This window comes from Mustelus asterias, chromosome 19, assembly GCF_964213995.1.
Source record: "Mustelus asterias chromosome 19, sMusAst1.hap1.1, whole genome shotgun sequence".
Taxonomy (NCBI): domain Eukaryota; kingdom Metazoa; phylum Chordata; class Chondrichthyes; order Carcharhiniformes; family Triakidae; genus Mustelus; species Mustelus asterias.
This window is the reverse complement of record NC_135819.1, coordinates 73,917,343-73,943,075: the sequence shown is the minus strand read 5'-3', so window position 1 is coordinate 73,943,075 and position 25,733 is coordinate 73,917,343. Positions and strand designations below refer to the sequence as shown.

Below are 25,733 nucleotides of genomic sequence, written 5' to 3'. Positions count from 1 at the left end.
AGCTGCATTTGCTGTTTTCGCTCTTCCCCTTGTCCATGAAGTCAGGCAACCCCCACCCCAGCAGCATCCCTCAGTCCTGAACCTCTCTTACTTTCTTCTCTCTCTCATGGGCGGCACGATGGCACAGTAGTTAACACTGCTGCTCCACAGTGCCAGGAACCCGGATTCGATTCCGGCCTCGGATGACTGTCTGCGTAGAGTTTGCTTGGGTTTCCTCCGGTTTCCTCCCACAGTCCAAAGATGTGCGGGTTAGGTTGACTGGCCATGGTAAATTGCCCCTTGGTGTCCGGGAGATTAGCAGGGTAACTACATAGGGTTATGGGGATGGGGCCTGGGTAGGATTGTTGTCAGTTAATGCTTGATGGGCTGAATGGCCTCTTACTGCACTGTAGAGATTCTATGATTCTCTTTCTCTCTCTCCTTGTGGCCAGACGCGGAGGTCCTGTACCCCTGCATCTCTTTGTTCTATAACTCTCCCCAATGCCCTACATTCTGCATGAACTGAGTAAGTCCTGCCCTGATTTGATGTAACAAAATGCATCACCGCACATTTACCTAAATTAAACTCTATCTGCCATTCATCAGCCCATTGGCCCAATTGATCAAGATCCCGTTGCAATCCTAGATAATCTTCTTCACTGTACACTATTCCGCCAATCTTGGTGACATCTGCAAACTTACTAACCATGCCTCCTAAATTCTCATCCAAATCATTAATATAAATAACAAATAACAGTGGACCCAGTGCCGATCCCTGAGGCATACCGTTGATCACAGGCCTCCAGTTTGAAAAACAACCCTCTACAACCACCCTCTGTCTTCTGTCATCAGGCCAATTTGCATCCAATTGGCTACCTCACCCTGGACCCCATGAGATTTAATCTTGTGCAACAACCTCCCAGGCGGTACCTTGTCAAAGACCTTGCTAAAATCCATGAAGACGTCAACTGCACTGCCCTCATCTACGTTCTTGGTTATCCTTCAAAAAATTTTAAGTTTATTTATTAGTGTCAAAAGTCGGTTTCCATTAACACTGCAATGAAGTTACTGTAAAAATCCCCTCATTGCCACACTCCAGCGCCTGTTTGGGTACACTGAGGGAGAATTTAGCATGGGTCCCTGGCGCTGTGGAGCAGCAATGCAAACCGCTATGCCACTGTGCCGCCAGTCTTGCAGTTATGGGAGTAGAGTGGGGGAATGGAACAGTTTGGATTTTGCTCAACAGAAACCAGTCAATGGGCTGAATGGCCTCCCTCTGTGCCGTAACGGCATTGTAACATATGTAAGGCAAATCGCCATGCTCTCCATGTCTATTTTTCTCATGATGTGGACATCGCTGTCTACGCCAGCATTTATTGCCCACCTTTAATTACCCTTGAGAAGGTGGCGGTGAGCTGCCTTCTTGAACTGCTGCAATCCATGTGATGCAGATACACCCACAATGATGCTGGGAAGGGAATTCCAGGGTTTTGATCCAGTCACAGTGAAGGAATGGGCATATTGTTGCAAGTCAGGTGGGTGAGGGGATTGAAGGAGAACTTGCGGGTGGTGGTGTCCTTGTGCATCTGCTGTCCTTGTTCTTCAAGATGGCAGAAGGACGTGGTGGCATTGGAGAGAGTGCAGAGAAGGTTTACCAGGATGTTACCTGGTATGGAGGGTCTTAGCTATGAGGAGAGATTGGGTAGACTGGGGTTGTTCTCCTTGGAAAGACGGAGAATGAGGGGAGATCTAATAGAGGTGTACAAGATTATGAAGGGTATAGATAGGGTGAACAGTGGGAAGCTTTTTCCCAGGTCGGAGGTGACGATCACGAGGGGTCACGGGCTCAAGGTGAGAGGGGCGAAGTATAACTCAGACATCAGAGGGACGTTTTTTACACAGAGGGTGGTGGGGGCCTGGAATGCGCTGCCAAGTAAGGTGGTGGAGGCAGGCACGCTGACATCGTTTAAGACTTACCTGGATAGTCACATGAGCAGCCTGGGAATGGAGGGATACAAACGATTGGTCTCGTTGGACCAAGGAGCGGCACAGGCTTGGAGGGCCGAAGGGCCTGTTTCCTGTGCTGTACTGTTCTTTGTTCTTTGTTTGGGATGGTCTGTTGAAGGAGCCTTGGTGAGTTGCTGCAGTACATCTTGTAGATGGTACACAGGGCTGCCATTATGCATCTGTGGTGAATGGGAACTGATGTTCAAGGTTGTGGGTTGCATGCCAATACAACAGGTTGCTTTGTCCTGAATGGTGTTGAGGTTCTTGTGTTGTTGGAGCTGCAACCATCCAGGCAAGTGGGGAGCATTCCATTCACTCCTGACTTGTGCCTTGTAGATGGTGGACAGGCTTTGGGGAGTCAAGATGTGAGTTACTCACCACAGAATTCCCAGCCTATGTCTTTTCCATACGGGAAAGGCATATTCCCGGTACTTGAGGCGTACTGCTCTGTATAATCAGACATGTTCCCATCAGCATGTAAGGCATGTTCCTTAGTTTGATCGCTCTCAATGTGCCATATGGAGGGCAGGATTTTCCCTACAGGGATCCCAACATCAGGGTCAAACAGAGGTCAGAGGAAAAAGGTCAGCAAGTAGTGATTTTCCCCGAATTGGGGATAAGAGGGTGGGTTCACCATCCAATTTAGGATGGTGAGTGGGCCCTTAAAATTGAAGGGTCAATCTGGCTCCAGATTCCTTTTCCTGGAAGTAAGAAAGCTGGAGGCATTGAGAACATTAAAACAAAAGGTGTCCTTGACAGCTGGGCAAACATTGTGGAGCGGGGGAGCCCTTCCACAGCGGGGCCTGCAGCTGAAGTCAGGAAGGCAGGGAGGGCCTCATAACCTGCCCCCACTCTCCACATCCTGTCCCCGGCCTGCTGCGAGGAGGCCACTTCCATACAGGGGGCCTGTTCCCCAACCCCTCTGACAATAAGTCATGAGCTACTGTTATGACTACACAAGGGGAGCTCTGCTATCTCCTGTACTGCCTCCCTGAAAATGGCCCAGGGGCGAATGGAATAGTTGAGCTTGCACGTCGATTTTTGTTATTCATCTGCGGGACATGGGTGTCGCTGGCTGGCCAGCATTTATTGCCCATCCCTAGTTGCCCTTGAACTGAGTGGCTTGCTGGGCCATTTCAGAGGGCAGTTGAGATTCAACCACATTGCTGTGGCTCTGGAGTCACATGTCGGCCAGACCAGGTAAGGATGGCAGATTTCCTTCCCTAAAGGGACATTAGTGAGCCAGATGGGTTTTTCCGATAATCGACAATGGTTTCATGGTCATCAGTAGCTATTTAATTCCAGATGTTGTTTATTGAATTCAAATTCCGCCGTCTGCTGTGGTGGGATTCAAACCCAGATCCCCAGAACCTTAGCTGAATTTCTGGATTAATAGTCTTGAGATAATACCACATGGCCATCGCCTCCCCTGAAAGTTTGTTCATGGGATGTGGGCAGCACAAAGTCATAGAATCCTACAGTGTTGAAGGAGGCCGTATGCCCCATTGAGTCTGCACTGACCACAATCCCACCCAGACCTATCCCGATAATCCCACGCATTTACTAGTCCCCCTGTCACTAAGGGGCAATTTAGCATGGCCAATCCACCTAACCTGCAAATCCTTCGAGCACGAGTTTCCGTACCTATCTGTTTCTGGGCTCGTCCCTATCTGCATTAAAAATCCAGCCCAGTGAAACCGCAGACACACTTTCACCATCTTCCATGTCCCATCAACGTCCATGTTTTTCCTCACGGTGGCCTATTCTTCAAGTCCCTTAAGACTTAACACCTGACACCCAGCTATGCTCTATCGTGCCGCATGTTTGGCAAGGTGACACAGTGGTTAGCACTGCTGCCTCACAGCGCCAGGGATCCGGGTTCGATTCTCGGCTTAGGTCACTGTCTGTGTGGAATTTGCACATTCTCCCCGTGTCTACGTGGGTTTCTCCCAGGTGCTCCGGTTTCCTCCCACAGTCCAAAGATGTGCGGGTTAGGGGGATTGGCCATGCTAAAATTGCCCCTTAGTGTCAGGGGGACTAGCTAGGGTAAATGCATGGGGTTATGGGGATAGGGCCTGGTTGGGACTGTGGTCGGTGCAGACTCGATGGGCCGAATGGCCTCCTTCTGCACTGTAGGATTCTATGATCTATGATCCACAGATGGCCTGCTCCCAGCATCCGGTGTGAGTGCTGGATAGCTCCTCCTCCCCTCCATCACCCCTTCTCATCCATACAGCTGGGCCCTGTGCCCAACATCAGAAGACCATAAGATATAGGAGCATAATTAGGCCACTCGGCCCATCAAGACTGCTCCGCCATTCAATCATGGCTGATATTTTTCTCATCCCCATTCTCCTGCCTTTTCCTCATAACCCCTGATCCCCTTATTAATCAAGGACCTATCTATCTCTGTCTTAAAGGCACTCAATGACCTGCCCCCACAGCCTTCTGCGGCAAAGAGTTCCACAGATTCACCACTCTCTGGCTGAAGAAATTCCTCCTCATCTGTGTTTTAAAGGATCGTCCCTTTAGCCTGAGGTTGTGCCCTCTGATTCTAGTTTTTCCTACCAGTGGAAACATCCTCTCCACACCCACTCTATCCAGGCCTCGCAGTATCCTGTAAGTTTCAATAGGATCCCCCCTCATCCTTCTAAATTCCAACGAGTACAGACCCAGAGTTCTCAGCTGTTCCTCATATGACAAGCTCTTCATTCCAGGGATCATTCTTGTGAACCTCCTCTGGACCCTTTCCAAGGCCAGCACATCCTTCCTTAGATATGGGGCCCAAAACTGCTCACAATACATCAAATGGGGTCTGACCAAAGCCTTATACAGCCTCAGAAGTACATCCCTGCTCTTGTATTCTAGCCCTCTTGACGTGAATGCTAACATTGCCTTTGCCTCCCTAACTGCCGACTGAACCTGCACGTTAACCTTAAGAGAGTCCCTTTGTGTTTCTGATTTCCTAAGCATTTTCCCTTTTAGAAAATAGTCTATGCCTCCATTCCTCCTTCCAAGGTGCACAATCTCACACTTTTCCACATTGGATTCCATCTGCCATTTCTTTACCCACTCTCCTAACCTGTCCAAGTCCTTCGACTGCCCCCCTGCTTCCTCAATACTACCTGTCCCTCCACATATCTTTGTATCATCTACAAACTTAGCATAGAGTCATAGAGGTTTACAGCATGGAAACAGGCCCTTCTGCCCAACTTGTCCATGCCGCCCTTTTTTTTAAAACCCCTAAGCTAATCCCAATTGCCCGCATTTGGCCCATATCCCTCTATACCCATCGTACCCATGTAACTATCTAAATGCTTTTCAAAAGACAAAATTGTACCTGCCTCTACTACTGCCTCTGGCAGCTTGTTCCAGGCACTCACCACCCTCTGTGTGAAAAAATTGCCCCTCTTGACACTTTTATATCTCTCCCCTTTCACCTTAAACCTATGCCCTCTAGTTTTAGACTCCCCTACCTTTGGGAAAATATATTGACTATCTAGCTGATCTGTACCCCTCATTATTTTATAGACTCTATAAGATCACCCCTCAGCCTCCTATGCTCCAGAGAAAAAAGTCCCAGTCTATCCAGCCTCTCCTTATAACTCAATCCATCAAGTCCTGGTAGCATCCTAGTAAATCTTTTCTGCCTCTTTCTAGTTTAATAATATCACTTCTATAATAGGGTGAACAGAATTGCACACAGTATTCCAAGTGTGGCATTACCAATGTCTTGTACAACTTCAACAAGATATTCCAACTCCTGTATTCAATGTTCTGACCGATGAAACCAAGCATGCCGAATGCCTTCTTCACCACTCTGTCCACCTGTGACTCCACTTTCAAGGAGCTATGAACATGTACATCTAGATCTCTTTGTTCTGTAACTCTCCCCAACACCCTACCATTAACTGAGTAAGTCCTGCCCTGGTTCAATCTACCAAAATGCATCACCTCGCATTTGTCTAAATTAAACTCCATCTGCCATTCGTCAGCCCACTGGCCCAATTGATCAAGATCCCATTGCAATTGGAGATAACTTTCTTCACTGTCCACTATGCCACCAATCTTAGTGTCATCTGCAAACTTACTAACCATGCTTCCTATATTCTCATCCAAATCATTAATATAAATGACAAATAACAGTGGACCCAGCACTGATCCCTGAGGCACACCGCTGGTCACAGGCCTCCAGTTTGAAAAACAATTCTCGACAACCACCCTCTGGCTTCTGTCAAGAAGCCAATTTTGTATCCATTTAGATACCTCACCCTGGATCCCAACAGTGCCTTCAGTCCCTTCTTCCAAATCGTTAATGTGTACTGTGAAAAGTTGTGGTCCCAGCACCGACCCCTGGGGCACACCACTAGTCATCGGCTGCCATCCTGAAAAAGACTCCTTTATCCCCACTCTCTGCCTTCTGCCAATCAGCCAGTCCTCTATCCATGCCAGGATCATACCCTTAACACCATGGGCTCTTAACTTATTTAACAGTCTCCTGTTAAAGGCCTTGCCAAAGGCCTTCTGGAAATCTAAATAAATCATGTCCACTGGTTCTCCTTTATCTAACTTCCTTGTTATCTCCTCAAAGAACTCTAACAGATTTGTCGGACATGACCTCCCCTTGACAAAGCCGTGCTGACTCAGTCTTACTTTATCATGCACTTCCAAGTACTCTGCAATCTCATCTTTAATAATGGACTCTAAAATCTTGCCAATGAGTGAAGTCAGGCTAACCGGCCTATAATTTCCCATCTGCTGCCTCCCTTGGCTATCAGTGGCTGCGGTGCAGGTGTTGGCTGATCGGATTCTGAGACCGTGGACCTTGACTGCACAGGGTAAGAACGCGATTTAGGTTTTTATTTTAAAATGAGAGAATAACGCAACAGGTGAAGCGTGATAAATCCATATTCCATTAAAATGTAGATGGTCAAAAAAAAGTACACTCAATCTCTTTTAAGCTGTCCTATCATTACTGTTTTTCACGCCAAACTTTATGGATTAACATTGCCCAGTGCCTTGAGCAACTGAATAAACAAAGCTTTTTTGTACTTTGCGTCAAGATCAGTGAGGTTTCCCCACTGAGAATAACATGGTTTTTCTGGGCTCAGTGGGGTCCAAATGCATTCTTTGAATGTGCAGCAAAGGTAATAATAGTTGCATTCATCTTAAAAGATGTTTTGTAGTGCAAAATAACTGGTGCTTCATAAAACAAGATATTTCCAGATATATTGAGGGCACAGCGGGGAGAGTTAAGAAAAAACAAATGCCATTTCGCCCCAGTGTTGGTGTGACCCAATGTTAATAAAAATGTGTGTACAAGGACCCTACAGCTTGAGAGGGATCAGTCATGACTCTCTCCGTCCCTATGGCTACCGTAACTGTGGCCCCACTTCTCTTCTCCCCCCCTGCCGCCCCCCCCCCCCACCCCACCCCCCACCTCCTGGCCACTGGATTTGCCATTTTACAATGCTTGGGGGGGGGGTGAATTTTCTGGCCATGCTCAACCCAAAACCAGAAAACCCGGCCAGACATCAACGGATCTTTGCATGGTCTTGCCCCTCCGCCCCACCCGCTACGATTCCCATGGCGGGCAGGACGGGAAAATTCCCTCCACGGTCTTCTATCGGATTTCCACCAACAACAAATTGGAAGATTGTGCCATGCTGTCGCGGGTTAGGTTGTCAACTCCGATTGACGGGATTGCTGGACTTTTCATCATATGACCTCCTCTCTGCCCCACCTCCCCAAAGCCCCCATTGCCATTGGCTGCTCAACACGTCCACGTTCAGGGTGTGGTGAACCATCGTTGGTTCCCACTAGATAGTAGTGAGCCAGGGTCTGGCCAGTACTACAAGTATGTATATATGTTGCTGTTGGGGTTAGGGATGGGTTGTTCTACTTGTTGCTGTTGGGGTTAGGGTTGGGCTGTTACACCTTGTATTATAGTTATTGTGGTACATCCCAGTCGGGCTCCGCCTCCTGGGAGAGGTATAAAGGTCTCTGCTCTGTCTGGGACCCCTCAGTCTGGGATCGTGTGTATAATTAGTAGCTTCATTGTACAGCAAATAAAAGCCTTTATTTCCTGAGCATCAAGCCTCGTGTGTGATAACGCGCATCACAGGGTCCGTCGCCTTCCCAAACCAATTGGAAGACAAATGCCTGTTTCATTACCTGGTTCGATAACCCTTGAGTCCCTTGTCCTCCAGCTCCAATATTTTTCTAACTAATAAACATTGTTCCAAAGAAAATGAAAAAAAATACACGGTTATTTTAGCACTCTCCTGATTTTGTTTCTCCCAGCTTGCTGGCAGCAGTGTCCTGGGGATTAATTTGGAGATGACAGGCTAATCCTGGAAGGTTAGCAACCCTGCATGTGATGCTCAAATGTTCTGTGTTTGATTATGTGAGCCCGTTTACAATTGATGCTCACTGTGCACGATTGGTAAAGCCTGGGTGTGGACTCAGAGCAAAAGAAACAGAATGCAGGAAGACCTGAAAAAACTGAACTCGAAGCATGGGGTAGATGTTTAAAAGCTCTGTGAATAAAACCTGTTGCACAGGTGGAAACTTGTGTCATCCATGCATTTATCCGAGATATTAAAGATACAACACTATCTTTATGAGGAAGTGATGGTTTAGTTGGTTTAATTTGAAGGGGGTGGGAGGAAGCCTGTACCATTGGCACCAGCTACCGCTATGATGGTCCCACATAGCTGGCTGTAAACTGAAGATAAAGGTTATCTTGGCCACTGGCCTTTGTGAATCCTGACAAGTTAAATTCAGGTGGCAGCGTACCGAACAGGAGCTGCACTTTCAGAGCCAATGCACCATGGATCGATGATGGCCTCATGATATTATCGCTTGAGTAATGATCCAGAAACTCAGCTAATGTTCTGGGGACCAGGGTACGAATCCCGCCACAGCAGATGGTGGAATTTGAATTCAATAAAAGAAATCTGGAATTAAGAATCTACTGATGATCATGAAACCATTGTCGGAAAAACCCATCTAGTTCACTAATGTCCCTTTAGGGAAGGAAATCTGCCACCCTTACCTGGTCTGGCCTACATGTGGCTCCAGAGCCACAGCAATGTGGTTGACTTTCCACTGCCCTCGGGCAACTAGGGATAGGCAATAAATGCTGGCCCAGCCAGCGAAGCCCATGTCCCATGCATGAACAAAAAACCATGCATAAAAAAAATAGAATTAAAATGGGAAGCTAAAAGGGTTTCCTCGACAAGTAAGGAATTAAATCTTAAGGGAGTTGATAAGTAGGCCACCATGCTTGTTTAATGTTAAACCGGGTGGAGACAGCTTCTTACCTGCACAACCGGATGAAAGGTCCGTGAGGATTTAAAGCAAGTCCTTCTGAAGGCGGATTTGGCAAGTGCATCTCTTGTTATGCTGTTGAACCTGACAGGTTTAACCCCTCATGTATTTTAGCAGCAAGTTGTTACGATTCTGAATGTGCTGCCTGAAAGGGCATTGGAAACAGATTCAATAATAACTTTCAAAAGAGAATTGCATAGATATTTCAAGGGGGATAATCAACAGGGTTATGAGGATAGTTTAGGACACTGGGAATAATTGGGTAATTAATATTAAAAGTGTTAGCACAGGCTCTATGAACTGATCTGCCCCCTTCTGCACTGGAATATCCTATGACTCCACTCTATGCACAATTAGCTTGTCTCAGTGGTAATGCTGAGCGGGGTAAAATTGCCCTTTGTCCCCCTGGAGTTGGGGAAGAGAATATAAATCAGTCAAGTCTTCCTCTTTCCTGACTAGTAAAGAAAAGTTTATTTATTAGTCTCAAGTAAGGCTTACATTAACACTGCAATGAAGTTACTGTGAAATTCCCCGAGTCGCCACACTCCGGCGCCTGTTTGGGTCAATGCACCTAACCAGCACGTCTTTCAGACTGTGGGAGGAAACCGGAGCACCCGGAGGAAACCCATGTAGACACAGCGAGATCGCGCAGACTCCACACAGACAGTCACCCAAGGCTGGAATTGAACCTGGCACCATGAGGCAGCAGTGCTAACCACTGTACCACCGTGCCGCCCTGTATAGGAAGAGTAAATAGTTTAAAAGGCAAATCTTAAAGTACATTTGCGTAAGTGCCGTTAGAAATAGTGTTGCTGTACTTTATACAATATACCTAACAACTAAATGGGCAGTATCTCACAGGGTCAGTCTAACCTTCACACAAATGGGTATAGCTATACTGAGGCAGTGCTGATAACTCAGGTAATTGCTCAATTAATCTTTCTTTCCCCCTCCTATCCATTAATTACAGGTAATAAGGTCAGATATACAGTGTCAATTAATTCCCATTTAGCTCCTTAGATGATCTGGTTGGGAATGTACCATCAAGAGCTGACAACATTGGGAAATGTTAGTGAGATTTATGATCAAAGGGAATGAGGCAGATCAAAAATCCATTTAAGCAGATGGAGCTTGGGTTTATTTTTAAGAGTGGGAACATAATAAAGAAGGTTACATTTTAAAAGCAAATGAGAGTCTGTCACTCAGTGAGAAGTCTGCAGGTAGGCATGGTGGCACAGTGGTTAGCACCACGGCGTCAGGGACCCGGGTTCAATTCCGGCTTCAGGTCACTGTCTGTGTGCAGTTTACACATTCTCCCCATGTCTGCGTGGGTTTCCTCCGGGTGCTCCGGTTTCCTCCCACACTCCAAAGATGTGCAGGTTAGGTGGATTGACCATGCTAAGTTGCCAAATAGTGTCAGGGGGGACTAGCAGAGTAAATATGTGGAGTTGCGGGATAAGGCCAGAGTGGGTTCATTGTCGGTACACACTCGATGGGATGAATGGCCGTCTGCATTGTAGGGATTCTAAGGAAACATTTCCACTCTGCATGGAGGAGCAATGTACAGTTTCCTGGCGCAGTGATGCGGAAAAGGATCGGAGGGCCGTTGTTTTGACCCATGCCGGAACCTTCTATGTTTCGCCAGATTTGCAGAACTGAGCGTGATCCCGGAGTGCAAGCTAGTCCAGCATAAGATTGTGGTGAGGTGAGCGAAGCCCCCCATCTTAATTTCATGTTGGAACCACCAAAGAGGAAACACGAAATGACCGTGCATCTGTTTAAAATAAAAACAGGATATGCTAGAAATGCCCTCGTCAGCGGGTCAGGCAGCATCTTTCGAGAGGGAAACTGAGTTAATGGCTGAAAATGTCCCATTCCACCCGCCGCAGGAATCCTAGTGGGCGAGATGGAAAATTGGGCGGGGCCATTTAAAGATTCGTAGACCTCAGGCGGGGATCTCTGTTCTTGGGGCCCACGCGGCTGGAAAATCCCGCCCAATATTTTGGGCGGCACAGTGGTTAGCACTGACGCCTCACAGCGCCAGGCATCAGGGTTCAATTCCGGCCTTAGGTGACTGCCTTTGTGGAGTTTGCACGTTCTCCCCGTGTCTCCGTGGGTTTCCTCCGGGTGCTCCGGCTTCCTCCCACAGTCCAAAGATGTGCAGGTTAGGTGGATTGGCCGTGCTAAATTGCCCCTTAGTGTCCCAAGATGTGTAGATTAGGGGAATTAGTGGGGTAAACATGTGGGGTTACGGGGATACGGCCTGGGTCAGATGCTCTTTCGAAGAATCGGTGTAGACTCGATGGGCCAAACGGCCACCTACGGGCATTATTCTGTGAAATTCTATGCTAAACTGACCCTGTGTGTCAGGGGGATCAGTGCGGTAAATACACAGGGTTACAGGGTAGGGCCTGGGTGGGATTGTTGTCAGTGCAGGCTCGATGGACCAAATGGCCTCTTTCTGCACTGTAGGAATCCTATGATTCTAGGATCTTCACACTTTTCCAAGGCTTCTCATTCCATGACTACAATGATAACCCCATGAAATCAGAAGTTTCAAGATTTTTTTAATGTTTGTGTCTTGATAATCATAAATATTGGTACCATTGGAATGTATTCTGACCCCTTGTAATTACAGGTTTTATTGCGAGATCCTGGTTTCCCATCCTAAATTAAATGAGCAGCTTTTTCATTCCATATTTCATTCACTAACCTTAAACATAATTGGCGTAACTGTAGTCATAATATGTGAGCAAAATGTAGTTTATTTATTACTGTCACAATCGGCTTACATTAACACTGCAATGAAGTTACTGTCACCTAGTCACCACACTCCGGCACCTGTTCAGGTACACTGAGGGAGAATTTGGCATGGCCAATGCACCCAACCAGCACGTCTTTCGGAGGAAACAGGAGCACCCAGAGAAAACCCACATAGACATGGAGTGAAAATGCAGATTCCGCACAGTGACCCAAGTTGGGAATCAAACCCTGGCGCTGTGAGGCAGCAGTGCTAACCAATAAACTACACCATCATTTCAATCTTTTCAGTCCGTATTACAGCAGTCAATTTGTGTGCGTCCAAGCCCCACAAAGCCACAATGGGATAAAGACAAGGTATTTACGGGCAGCGCGGTGGCACAATGTTTAATACTGCTGCCTCACAGCGCTAGGTTCAATTCCGGCCTCCAGTCACTGTCTGTGTGCAGTTTGCACATTCTCTCCATGTCTGTGTGGGTTTCCTCCGGGTGCTCCGGTTTCCTCCCACAGTCCAAAGATGTGCGGGTTTGGTTGATTGACCATGGTAAATTGTCCCTAGTATCAGGGGATTAGCAGGGTAAATATGTGGGGTTACTGGAATAGAACATGAAAGATACATTGGCTGTAGAGCCCTTTAAGGCATCCTGTGATCATGAGAGGTGCTCGTCATGCAAATTCTTTCTTTCCTTTCCCATCTGTTGTTCCTTCCATCTCTTCTTCCTTTTTGTTTCCTTTCTAATCCCAATATGAACAAAGTTGTGAGGCTTCCACAGTTGCCTCGGTCACCTCGCTGGCAATGATCAGTTACAACTCCTGTGGGACTGGCTTCATCATTGAAGGTCCCCACTCCATCGCCTGCAGGCATGAATGGGTTAATATTCCTCCTGACATGTTTAAGCACAGTGAGTAAGCAGGCAGTTATTTTTAGCCATAGTAAATCTGACTCTTCTTCCATTAGCACTCAAGACTGAACTATTCTGAACACTAACATAGTATAACGTAAGCACAACATAGAATCCAGCTCCACTGTTGTTACAATCCTAAAATGACAGTCGCCTTGTATCCGTGTTGAACTCTTTTCCTTGTCATGTTATGTCATGGTGTAGGGCTTTGTTTGTTAGGCTCATCTGTGCGAAAACCAGGACAAAAGTCCATTAGATCAGCTTCTGTCTGCGTGTTCCCACTAGGTGGGACTCTCTTAATGAAGAATTTCTCTACAAAATACAATTAAATTAACTCAGCACAATTATGATAGGATTAGAGAGATCATTAAAGTGCATGTATTAAATATGAGATTGCTTCCAGTCTGTGTGCGCAAATGAAAATCTACAGTGACGGCAAGCTAAGATTAAATCTCTACTAAGTGCAATGGTTTTGTGAATTTCCCCAACCTCCTAACCAGCTGAAATTCTGAAAAGGCAGGTTGATTTTCCCATATTATAATGGATTTATATCGATCTATTTTATATATTCTAAGGCTGCTAAACAATAAGTTCAAACTGGGGGTAGTGACAATCATTATTAACATCAAACTCCAGGGTAGCACGGTGGCACAGCGGCTAGCACAGCACCAGAGACCTACATTCGATTCCGGCTTGGGTCACGTTCTCCCCGTGTCTGCGTGGGTTTCCTCCGGGTGCTCCGGTTTCCTCTCACAATCCGAAAGACGTGCTGGTTAGGTGAATTGGCCATGTTAAAATTCTCCCTCAGTGTACCCGAACAGGCGCCGGAGTGTGGCGACAAGGGGATTTCCACAGTAACTTCATTGCTGTGAATGTCACTGTTAATGTAAGCCTGCTCGTGACACTAGTAAATAAACTTAAACCGTGCCAGTTCTTTTTATCTCATTCTCACTTGTGTAATAGACAGTGACCTTTCCAGCTTTAAAACATACATATTCGTGTCTCATCTTCCTCTGTCTCCTTTTCAGTCTTTCTTTTACTCGTCGTTTTCTTTTTGATGCTCTTTTCATCATTCTCCCTCATTTTCATGTGGTTTTTTTGGCACCATCTAATCCTGTACTCTAATTCCTCCAGCGTTGGTCTTCCCGGTTTGCCAGTTTTCTCCACTTTCTAGTCTGTGCCTGTTGTCTTGTTCAATCTGTTCCCTCAATCTCTCAGCACCATCCCATTGATCCTGAGGCGTTACCTTACTCGATCTCCCCGCTCTGTCGCTTCAATTTCATAGTCTCTTTGATCCCAAGGCTTTGGCCTTCTCAGACTTTCATCGGCGCTGTCTGTATCTTCTGTCTGTGTCCCTTTTGAGTTTGATGTGGAGATGCCGGCATTGGACTGGGGTGGGCACAGTTAGAAGTCTCACAACACCAGGTTAAAGTCCAGCAAGTTCACTTGGAATCACGAGCTTTCGGAGTGCTGCCAATAACAGATGCAAGAAGCGGCGCTGAAGCCCTCGGCATCGACATTAAGAAATAAGAGGCAAGGGGTGGGTCCCATAATGTCACACGGACAACTGGTTTTTTGAAGATCAGGGTGCCATTTTTAAAGGCCGCCCAGTGCACAAGAGTTCACTTGGAGCCCATCTCACCCTCCCTCTGCTGGCACTGCCCCCTGGCGCTGCCCCCTGACATCCACCCCCTCCTCCCACACACACACACACACACACACACACACACACACACACACCGAGCGATGCACTCACCTGAACTCCTCTGGGAGGTTTGCTCACCAGGTGCACGCCTTGTGAGATCAGTCAGGTTTCATGCCAGTCTGCCCTCATGCCAACGTCAATGGACTTTCTTAGGGGGAGGGAAGAGATGACGATTCAGGCAAGGAGGCCTGCTAATGATATACTAACGATGCACCTGAAATTGAACATCGGGGAACGCGTTACATCACTGAGGGGAGAGATGATAATTGCAACACACTTTTACGTTGGTGTGAAACGCGATTTGGACATCCTGTGAGATTTTCCGCTCCTGTCCCCGAAGCCACCCGATGAAAACGGGCGCAGAAAATCCCGGCCAAAGTAAACCCTTCTCCTGGCCTTCGTAGCCTAAGGGGTTAATTCTAACTGTATGTGATGCTACTGAGACACAGATAACATCATCACAGGAAGTGAAGAAATGTCCCATGATCCTACTCTCCCTCATAGACCTCATGGCAAGGAAGCCTCAGTAAGAGATGATCCAGCGAAGGTAAGTGTTGTCTTTGCCTCTGCAGACTCTGTAAATATTCTGTGTTAGCACGACGAGAACCAAGAATGTTATATGGTGGCAGCGAGTGAAAGAACAAGTGTGGAAAAGTCACTGTTGTTACCAGAAAACTTAAAGCAGGTTGCGGATCTTAACCAAGGAGAAGCGTGGCATTGAAGAATTACTGGATATTACGGCACATCAGGCCTCATGGAGAAGCCAGCAGCAAGCAGATCAGTACGTTATTATATGTGATGAGTAGCTGTGCAGACAACATCCTAGTCAGGCAAGGGACCAACAAAGAGAAAGTCAGAAAATTACTTGGTGCCTCCTTCAGCCTGCGAAAGAATAGCTTTTACAAGCGAGCTAAATTTAGCAAGCATACCCAAGACAAAGGGCGAGTGCTGATACGTTTATCAATGATCTGTATAGACATGTAGATGACTGTGAATATGGCAGCTTAAAAGATGAACAACTCAGGGATGGAATTGTTGTCAGAGTGTAAACTCAACCAAATGTATGAATTCTCACAGCTGACTGTTAAGTTCTTTGGACATGTTGTGGATGCATCCAATGCCAGAATTGATCCACAGAAGACGAGAGGAATCGAGTCTCCAGCTCCTCGCAAAGTGACTGAGCTCCAGAGGTTGATGGGTACAGTAAACAAAGTTCAAAAGTTCCTGCCCAATCTAGCTGTTGTCAATGCGTCACCGCGTCAGCTGTTGTGTCGAGGCAATACACGGTGCTGGGAAGAAGCGCAGCGGAGAGCTTGAGAAAATCACAGAAATTGTGATATGTTAGCTCACTCTGACTCAGAGCTATTCACTATCACATCTTCTTCAGGATTGGGAGCTGTACACTTTCAGATACAGACAGATGGAAAGTGTAGACCAGTTTACGACACATCCTGTTCACCGACAGAGACTGAACAGTGATACGCAGTGATAGAGAGAGAAAGAAAGAAGGATGAGTTGCGACGTGGGCTTGTGAAGAATTCACAGATGATGTTCTTCGTCATGATTTCAAGACAGACATAGACCACAGATCTTTCCAAAAGAGAAAATGCTGGAAAATCTCAGCAGGTCTGGCAGCATCTGTGAGGAGAGAAAAGAGCTGACATTTCGAGTCCAGATGACCCTTTGTCAAAGCTTCGCCCCATTTTTGACCACAAATCTTTGAGCCATAACTTCTGAGCTCCAGTCCCCACCCTGCCCACACCACACCTTGCCTGGAGACTCCCAGGCAAGGACTCCATGGCAATTAACCAGAAAGTTCAAACCTCTGACGGGTGGTGCAATGGGAACCATCTCAAAATGTGATTCATATCAATTTAGCATGGCCAATCCACCTAACCTGCACATCTTTGGACACTAAGGGGCAATTTAGCACGGCCAATCCCCCTAATCTGCACATCTTTGGACACTAAGGGGCAATTTAGCATGGCCAATCCCCCTAATCTGCACATCTTTGGACATTAAGGGGCAATTTGGCATGGACAATCCACCTAACCTGTACATCTTTGGACACTAAGAGATAATTTATCATGGCCAATCCACCCAACCTGCACATCTTTGGACACTAAGAGACAATTTAGCATGGCCAATCCACCCAACCTGCACATCTTTGGACACTAAGAAACAATTTAGCATGGCCAATCCACCTAACCTGCACTGTGAAATACTTAGGGCCATCCTGAAATAATGAAAGGCACCAGGGAATTGCAAAGTCTTTTTTTAACCTAAATATTCTGACCGCAACAATCCTTCCTGGCAATCCCAACAAGCCTTTGTAAAGAAACACTTCCAGATGTTTGTCCTAAGCGAGTCCTTGATGTCAGGGCTATTTGTGGTTGTTGAAATTTTCACATTTTATCCCAGACTCGGAATCACCAACCTCAATAAAAAGAAAATGTTTGGCATGCTGGCCATTGGACAGCAGTGTGAGGTAGTTCAGAGGAAACGGCACATTAACTAAAAACAGAAGCAAGGTTGCTCTGTTGTTAAGGATGAGACACACTGCCCTTTTCAAAGTTATTTCCTCCTCACCATTTGGTCTTCATCACTGAGAAGAAGTGGAACCCAGAGTTTGAAGTTTGAACTTCTGACTCTCATTAGTTCCACCATTCCTGTATTTTAGGTATTACTGGCGATGTCAATTCTTATAAAGGTGAAAATGGTTTTGAATTCATCACTGGAACGACCAAGAATGTTGTCGACTAAACCCATGGAATAAGTGACCAAGGAAGGCATGTAGCTATGAATGAGTGGAAATGATATGTCAGCAGTCTTCCTCCCATGTTCAGAAACAGAGCTCATTCTAAATGTTTGCCAATGCTGTTTCTAAACGGTCTGCTTGGAAGCTGTGTGAACCTTGCCAGGGTTGAAGCGACCTTTCCTCTATCTTCCTTTAGGAACATGGTCAGCTTTAATGAGCTAACTCCACACAGCATTAAAGCCAAGATGGCCACCATTTGACACTGTGGGGATAGGTACAATTCAGGGTGTCAGCATTTGGTGGACAGGGTATGGTTGCTTCTGGCACAGGATGAATCAGATATTTCACTTAAGAATCAAGAACATTTTGATCAGGAAAAAACCATGAAACCTATTTGTTCTTTTTTATGGATCTGAAACCCATCTACCCACATTCTCTCCAGCCCTTGATTTCATTCCCTCTCCAATTTGCAACGCACCTTTTCTTGAACCAATTTACATGATCTGTTTCCAGTTATTCCATAACCCATTGGTTGAAAGACATGCACCTGTTTTTTCTTCCAACACTTGATTTGCTTTAATTAATCACTTAACCTGGTGTTTGAACCCTTCACCAGAGTCAAAATGTGCACCTCAAATTCCATTTTTATTAACTTCTCAGAAGAATAGCTCAGATACGAGTAATCCTTCGGCACTATTAAACTCTGAATACAGATGACACACATGAGGTGAGTCACCTTCTTCAGGCACTTATGGTTGTCATCAACAATGTTTATTGCCCATCACTTGTGACAGAAACAGAAGTTTTTCAGATACAACTGGCTGGAGATACTTGTAAGTTATGTTTACACGGTCTATCTAAAATCATACACAGAAATCTCACATTTTAACTCATTCTGTCTCTCGAACTTGTCACTAGTTTTACTCTCCATTTACTGGCGATCTAGTACCCCGACCGAGTGACCATAATTCTCATGTCTGAGCTGTGGGAGTTTAATGTGAGAAGAATGGAGTGTCATCGCAGCTAATGTCTGCATATGTTCTTGCATGAGAACCCAACATCGATGAGGAATGGGCCAATCTTTTCCCTTCCCTGCACCAGGGGTTGCTGTGGAACTCCTACTACTGCCACATCCAACATTGATTCACTCAGAGCCAATCAGGAATCAGGCCTTCTGGTGGCTCAGTTATTTTACTAGACTATCTCACTGGAACATTGAGAGAACCCACTCTGTCTTTTACACCTCCAAAAAAATTTCAATTTAATCCACAGGCATGTGTTTTAAAGTTTTCCTTTATTTTTCTTCACCTTTTCACTTCTTTCCTTCCCTTTTTTGGGAAGAAAGTGTGCAGATCAGTGTCTGGAGCTGGAATGACTGGGAAAGACTCATTTAGGAGAGAGTTTTCATTTTTGTTATCCTGTCTGAGGTTCACAAGAATGATCCCAGGAATGAAGGGTTTGTCGTATGCGGAGCGGTTGAGGTGTCTGGGTCTATACTCGATGGAGTTTAGAAGGATGAGGGGGGGATCTAATCGAAACTTACAGAATACTGAGAGGCCCGGATAGAGTAGATCTGGAGAGGATGTTTCCACTAGTGGGAGAGACTGAAACTTGAGGGCACAGCCTCAGAGTGAAGGGACGATCCTTTAAAACTGAGATGAGGAGGAATTTCTTCAGCCAGAGGGTAGTGAATTATAAGACCATAAAACCATAAGATATAGGAGCAGAATTAGGCCATTCGGCCCATTGAGTCTGCTCTGCCATTCAATCATGGCTGATATCATTCTCATCCCCATTCTCCTGCTTTCTCTCCATAACCCTTGATCCCCTTATTGATCAAGAATCAGAGGGCTGTGGAGGCCAGGTCATTGAGTGTCTTTAAGACAGAGCTAGATAGGTTCTTGATCCTGAACCAGAGGGCTGTGGAGGCCCGGTCATTGAGTGTCTTTAAGACAGAGATAGATAGGTTCTTGATCGATAAGGGGATCAAGGGTTATGGGGAAAAGGCAGGAGAATGGGGATGAGAAAAATATCAGCCATGATTGAATGGTGGAGCAGACTTGATGGGCCTAGTGGCCTAATTCTACTCCTATGTCTTATGGTCCCATGGTCGTATAATCAGTGCCTCCCAATTTATCTTGTCTGCCCTTCCGCAGTTTGTACTCTTGGCGGGATCTCACACTGTGGCCTCAACCCTTTGACTTTAGCAATCAAAATAAATTGTTGCTTCAAGAAAAACAGTGCATGTGGTATTGTGGCATTTGTCATGATGACAAAGGGCTTCAGGCGAGACATCACAATCAGCTTTGTTCACAGTGACCAGCCTCGGTCTGCCCATCAGAGAAAGAAAGATAAGGGAAGTGTGAAGTCTGGACACGGACCAGAGCTATGATGAGTAAGACCAGTGCCATTGCAGTGGGGATCTGTGGAGTCCTCTTTGTCGGCTATTGCATCTACTTCGACAGGAAGCGACGGAATGACCCCAGCTTCAAGAAGCGGCTCCAGGAGCGAAGAAGGAAGCAGAGATTGGCCACAAAGGGCAATGGGCTCTCCCATGTCCCAAAACAGAAGGACGCAGAAGCCATGCAGGCAATTTTCCTGGAAGAGATCCAGCTTGGAGAGGAGTTTCTGGCACAAGGTGACTACGAGATTGGTGTCGATCACCTGTCAAATGCAATCGCGATTTGTGGCCAACCGCGGCAGCTCCTTCAGGTCCTTCAACAGACCATCCCTCAACCAATTTTCCACTTGCTCCTGAGGAAACTCTCCAGCATCAGCTTATGAATAGAGAGGCAGCAGATAATATTGAGTGAGGAGCTTTGTCCACGGACCACATCTCTTTATATTTCAGATAAAGTGACAGCTAATGCAGAACTCTATGTCTAAACTGGGAACTGTGTTTAATTCAGACTTTCTGCACCCACTTAGAAATTCACGTTCTTGTAGCATCTTCCCAACCATATTCACCCCGCTGCTGCATGTACACAAACACTGTTAGGGACCAGATCAGAAACTCCAAGGTATATTATGAAGTTAGATTAGACCCCAACTATTTTTGTTTTTGGCATTAGTGTGAGCATAAGGCGTTTCACTCCAGGTAAGTTTCTATTGACACACTAGAAAGCTTTTATTAAAACAAACTCTATTTTAAAATGCGGTTTAACTATAACAAATGAATTAGCTTAACTTTTATCAATTGAAATACTTGGATATGACCAGGTTTGATTCCTAACTGCTAACCTATCTCTATTAGTTCCAATTTAAGCAATATTCTCATAGATATAAACTGCTCTTCAGAATCAGTTGGCAAAAAATGCACATACTTCTATGAATTGCCAGTCCTCAAGTCTTTTAACACCTCTAGACAGAGATACAGAGAGACACCTGTCTACTGACTTCCAGACAGCAGCCTCTGGAGAAAGACTTGTCTTCAAACAGCAGAACTTCAGAGAGAGAGAGAGAGAGGGGGCGCATAAACACCTCTTGACTCTTGCAGACCTCTGGAGAGGGATGCCTATTTTCTAACAAGTTCCAGACTTCAATCTCCAGAGAGAGAGAGAAATCCAAACAGAAGCCTCCTGTTTTTCCCCACTGTAAGTCTAGCTCCTCCCATTCACATGACTCTCTCGCTTGTCAATCAACCTAACTAAAACCCTACTCTGAAACCCCAGGAGACAACCCAAAAATACCAAAACTGCATTAACTCAGATTAAACCAAACACCACAATAATTAGGAGCAATTATTTGTCTGTATGCTCAGCATGTGGGCTGCCAGTTGTAGACAATTGGCAGCGTAACCAGAGCTGAAGTTTAAAACATACCCTTCACAAGAAAGATGATGCAAACGCATTTCTTAAAGACACAGTATCATCACAACTTACACACACGCACACGCCCACACACACACACAGTGTACTTGACATCCGTATCTTTTCCCAATCCCACAGCATGTTGCAATAGGGTCAGGGAACCTGAGCAAGGGAGAGAGGAAGACTTGGGAGGAGGCTTTGGAGGAAGGAGAGGGAGGTGACAAGCTGGAGAGCTAAGAAGAGAATTTCAGCGTATGATGGGGGGGGGTAAAGGGGTGACATCTGGAGGGTTTGTCACTTATGGTGGAATATAATGAGGAAAGGAAGGTGCTGCAGACCAGAATGAGATGGGTAAAGAGCTAACAGTGGAATATAGGAATAGAAAAGGTCACAATGACTGAGAAAAGAAGCATGGAAAGATTTAAAGATGAACATTTCAAAGTAAATAATAAATAACCTCCTTCAATCAGGTCTATTGTATTCGCTGCTCCCAATGCGGTCTACTCTAAATCGGAGAGACTAAACGCAGACTGGGTGATCGCTTTGCTGAACACCTTCGGTCCGTCTGCAAGCAGGACCCAGACCTTCCTGTCGCTTGTCGCTTCAACACTCCACCCTGCTCTCCTCTCCACATGTCCGTCCTTGGCCTGTTGCAATGTTCTAGCAAACCCCAACGCAAACTGGAGGAGCAGCACCTCATCTTCCAATTAGCACTTTACAGCCTTCTGGACTGAACATTGAGTTCAACAACTTCAGAGCGTGAACTCTCCCCTCCACCCCCATTTCCATTTATTTTATTTCATTTCATTTCATCTCACTCTCCTTTTTATCGCTCTCCTTCTTCCCCCCGCCGCCCCCCCCCCCCCACCCCTTTCAGGCCAACTGTCACATTCCCCAGGCCGTCCTTTACCAAGCTGTACCTTTGTTTTGCCATTCTCACATTCTGATCACTTAACGGACACTTTCAACACCTCCTCAGCTTTCTGCACGCTCATTTACATTCCCTTTGTCCAATTCCACCACCCCTCCCGACCCTCATCTCTGCTGACCCCTCTGATAAAGGGTCATCCAGACTCGAAACGTTGGCTCTATTCTCTCCCCACAGGTGCTGTCAGACCTGCTGAGATCTTTCAGCATTTTTCTGTTTTTGTTTCAGATTCCAGCATCCGCAGTGTTTTGTGTTTATCTTAATAATAAATATCGTGTGTGGGACATATCCTGTGTTTCTACGAACTGGCTTTTCTTTTCTTCCCCTGGCATAAGCTGAAAGATAGACAAATTCTGCACAGCATTAATTGTGCAGTCAGAGTTTCCTTCTTCGCATAATCGCAAACTTGCAGTTTTATCATTTGACAGGCCAGCACATTCGCTGAGCTTTCTAATAACTAACATTTTCAAAATGTGGAAAAAGATGATCTATCCTGAAAAAATAACCAACACCAAGCAGTGAATCTAAAGCTGTATCCAGCCTTCGGGTTCTGCTAATATTGTTAAACTGCAAGCGTTCATGTTTGGGATGTCATGACATCGTCAGAACTACTTCGTTAATTACAACCTCTTTCTTAGAGCAGGACTAGCAACTTCTGGCTGAACCGACAGTTCTATGACAGTTGTGCAACTCGGTCTTAAATTACAATCTCTTAATGCACTAATTCACAACTCAGTAACCATCCGGTCATTCACTCCCAGTTATCTTCTAAACAAATCTCTTGCATTTGTCCTGAGCCTCTCACAACTTTAGGACGTCCCAAAGTGCTTTTACATCCAATGAAGCACTTTTGAAGTGCAATCTCGATTGTAATGTAGGAAACACAGCAGTCAATTGGTACACAGCAAACTCTAACAAATAGTAATGTGATAACAATCAGACAGTCTGTTTTGTTCCCAATTGGAGATGAATATTTGCTGTTACACTGAGGATAATTCTCCTGCTCTTCTCCGAAAATAGTGCCATGGGATCTTCCATATCCACTGGAAGATAAGGTCGCAGTTTAACATCTCATCCACAGATGGTAATTACAGCTTTTAAATCAATGCCCATTGTGTACCTCAATGCTAAATTACAACTGTTAGAATCATAGAATGCCTACAGGGCAGAAGGAGGCCATTTGGCCCATCGAGTCTACATCAACAACAATCCCACCCAGCCCTATCCCCATATCCTCATGTATTTACCCTGAAATTCTCCTAACACCGAGGGAGAATTTAGCATGGCCAATCAATCTAACCCACATATCTTTGGACAATGGGAGGAAACCAGAGCAGCCGGAGGAAATCCATGCAGACCCGGGGAGAATGTGCAAACTCCACCCAGTTACCCGAGGTGGGAATTGAACCCGGGTCCCTGGTGCTGGGAGGCAGCAGCGCACCACCGGGCCGCACTCACTCTCAGCGGTGTGACTCATCGTCACTCTTGAAAGTCATTGGCTGTCTTGTAGTTTGCTGGCGGATTGTGGTTATCTGATTGGCTGGCAACTCGCTCAGAGCCATGGCTGGAGTTTTCCGGTGGACCGCACCGGCAGGATCTTCTGGTCCCACTCACAGCGCACCCCCAACGTGGGGTGCAGTTGATGGAAAATCCCAGGACTAAAAATCCCACTGCTGGCAAATGGCATGCCACCTCCCACCGTAAGAAACACACCATAGGGAGGCCAAAAAATCTCCCTTTGTGCCCCCCACCACCGCCGGCCCCATGGGTGGCACAGTGGTTAACACTGCTGCCTCACAGCGCCAGGGACCCAGGTTCGATTCCCGACGTGGATCACTGTCTTGAGTGCACATTCTCCCCATGTCTGCGTGGGTTTCCTCCGGGTGCTCCGGTTTCCCCCCACAGTCCAAAGATGTGCAGGTTTAGGTTGAATTGACCCTAGTGTCAGGGGGATTAGCAGGGTGAATATATGGGGTTACGGGAATAGGGCCTGGGTGGGATTGTGGTCGGTGCAGACCCGATGGGCCGAATGGCCTCTTTCTGCACTGTAGGGTTTCTAGACATAGAGTATGCTGCACTTCGTAATATTAATGAGAGTCATGGCATCGAACAGTGGTTCCCAAAGGGTGCGGCGCGCCACACTGGTGCGGCGAGAGAGGATGGCAAGTGTGGCGGGAAGATTCACGGACAATCAAAGAAACATTTAAACATGGATAGATATTTTTCCAAAGTGAGAGCAAGAGCATCAAGTGATGCATTGGTTTATACTTTCTGGATGTCCCATGATCATATTATAAAGTAGTTGTGTTCTATGTTATGAATCAAGCACTGCTAGGAGTTGGTTTTTTTTGTTTTTGAATGTATTTCTTATCAATAAAAAATTTGGTGTGGTGTGAGCAAATTTTTATTCCGAAAGTGCGGCCCAGTGAAAAAAGTTTGGGAACCACTGGCATAGAAGGTTTTACTTCCCTAGCTGTAACACAATGGGTCTTTCCTTTTATTATATACATCAATGTGAAAGGAACAAGACGCATTGCCCATGACAGCACCAGGGCTACAAGAGGAGAGGCGGAATCTTTAACAGGAGGTGGTGATCACTGAACCTGGGTTGGAAAAGCCTGAAGATTATCTGAGCAGGAAAAGGACTTGGAGACCTGAGGTTCCTGTTTAGAGCTGGATCTAAATGGTCTAAACTACCTTCTGAAGGGCACGTAGGGATGCAATAGAGGCCAGCCTTGCCAGCGACAGCCATGGCTCATGAGTAAAATAGTCTCTGGGATGAAAGCAAAAAGCAAAAATGCTGGAAAAACACAACAGGTCTGGCAGCTTCTGTGGAGAGGGAAAATAGAGTTCATGGTTTGCGTCCGTTGGCAGGATTTTATGGCCTCACTTGAGCGAGACCGGAAATTCCCGCCTGAAGTCAACGGACATTTCCATTGTCCACCCCTCGCTCGCTCCAATTCTGTGGCGGGCAAGGCGGTAGAATTCTGACACATATGTCTCTTCGTCAGAGCAAAGAGTCATGCGGACTTGAAATGTTAAACCTGTTTTCTCTCTCCATAAATGCTGCCAGACCTACTGAGTTTTTCCACCATTTTCAGTTTTTGTTCCAGATTCCAGCATCAGGAGTATTTTTTTAACCTGGAAAGAAGGATCTGGGAACAGAAACTGTGCAGTGAGCCTTGATTTTATAATGGGAATCTGGAGAGGAGGAAGAGTGCCAGAGATGGTGTGTTTGAAGGGCTGAAAGTTAGGCTTCATTTAGAATATTGTGTATGATTCTGGTCGCCACAGTGCCACAATGCTTTGGAGAGGGGACAGAAGAGGTTTACCAGGATGTTGCCTGGTCTGGGAGTATTAGCTATGAGGAGAAGTTGGCTAAACTTAGTTTGTTCTCACTGGAACAACGGAGGTTGAGGGGTGACCTGATAGAGATTTGCAAGATTATGAGTGGGGACAGAGTAGATAGTCAGCTGCTCTTCCCTAGGGGAGAAAAGTCAAGTACGAGGGGACATAGATTTAAGGTGCATGGGGAAAAGTTTAGAAGACATGT

At 46.1% G+C, this 25,733-nt stretch overlaps 2 protein-coding genes across 3 annotated transcripts in view; both read left to right on the top strand.

The window, feature by feature from the left end:
* celf2 (cugbp, Elav-like family member 2) overlaps positions 1–25,733 on the top strand; it is a 972,609-nt gene that overhangs the window by 282,845 nt on the left and 664,031 nt on the right. The gene's annotated exons all lie outside the window — the stretch shown is intronic.
* On the top strand, positions 19,835–20,227 carry LOC144507512 (mitochondrial import receptor subunit TOM20 homolog). Its single transcript, XM_078234638.1, has one exon. It carries the CDS (start codon positions 19,835–19,837, stop codon positions 20,225–20,227), a length of 393 nt encoding a protein of 130 aa, XP_078090764.1.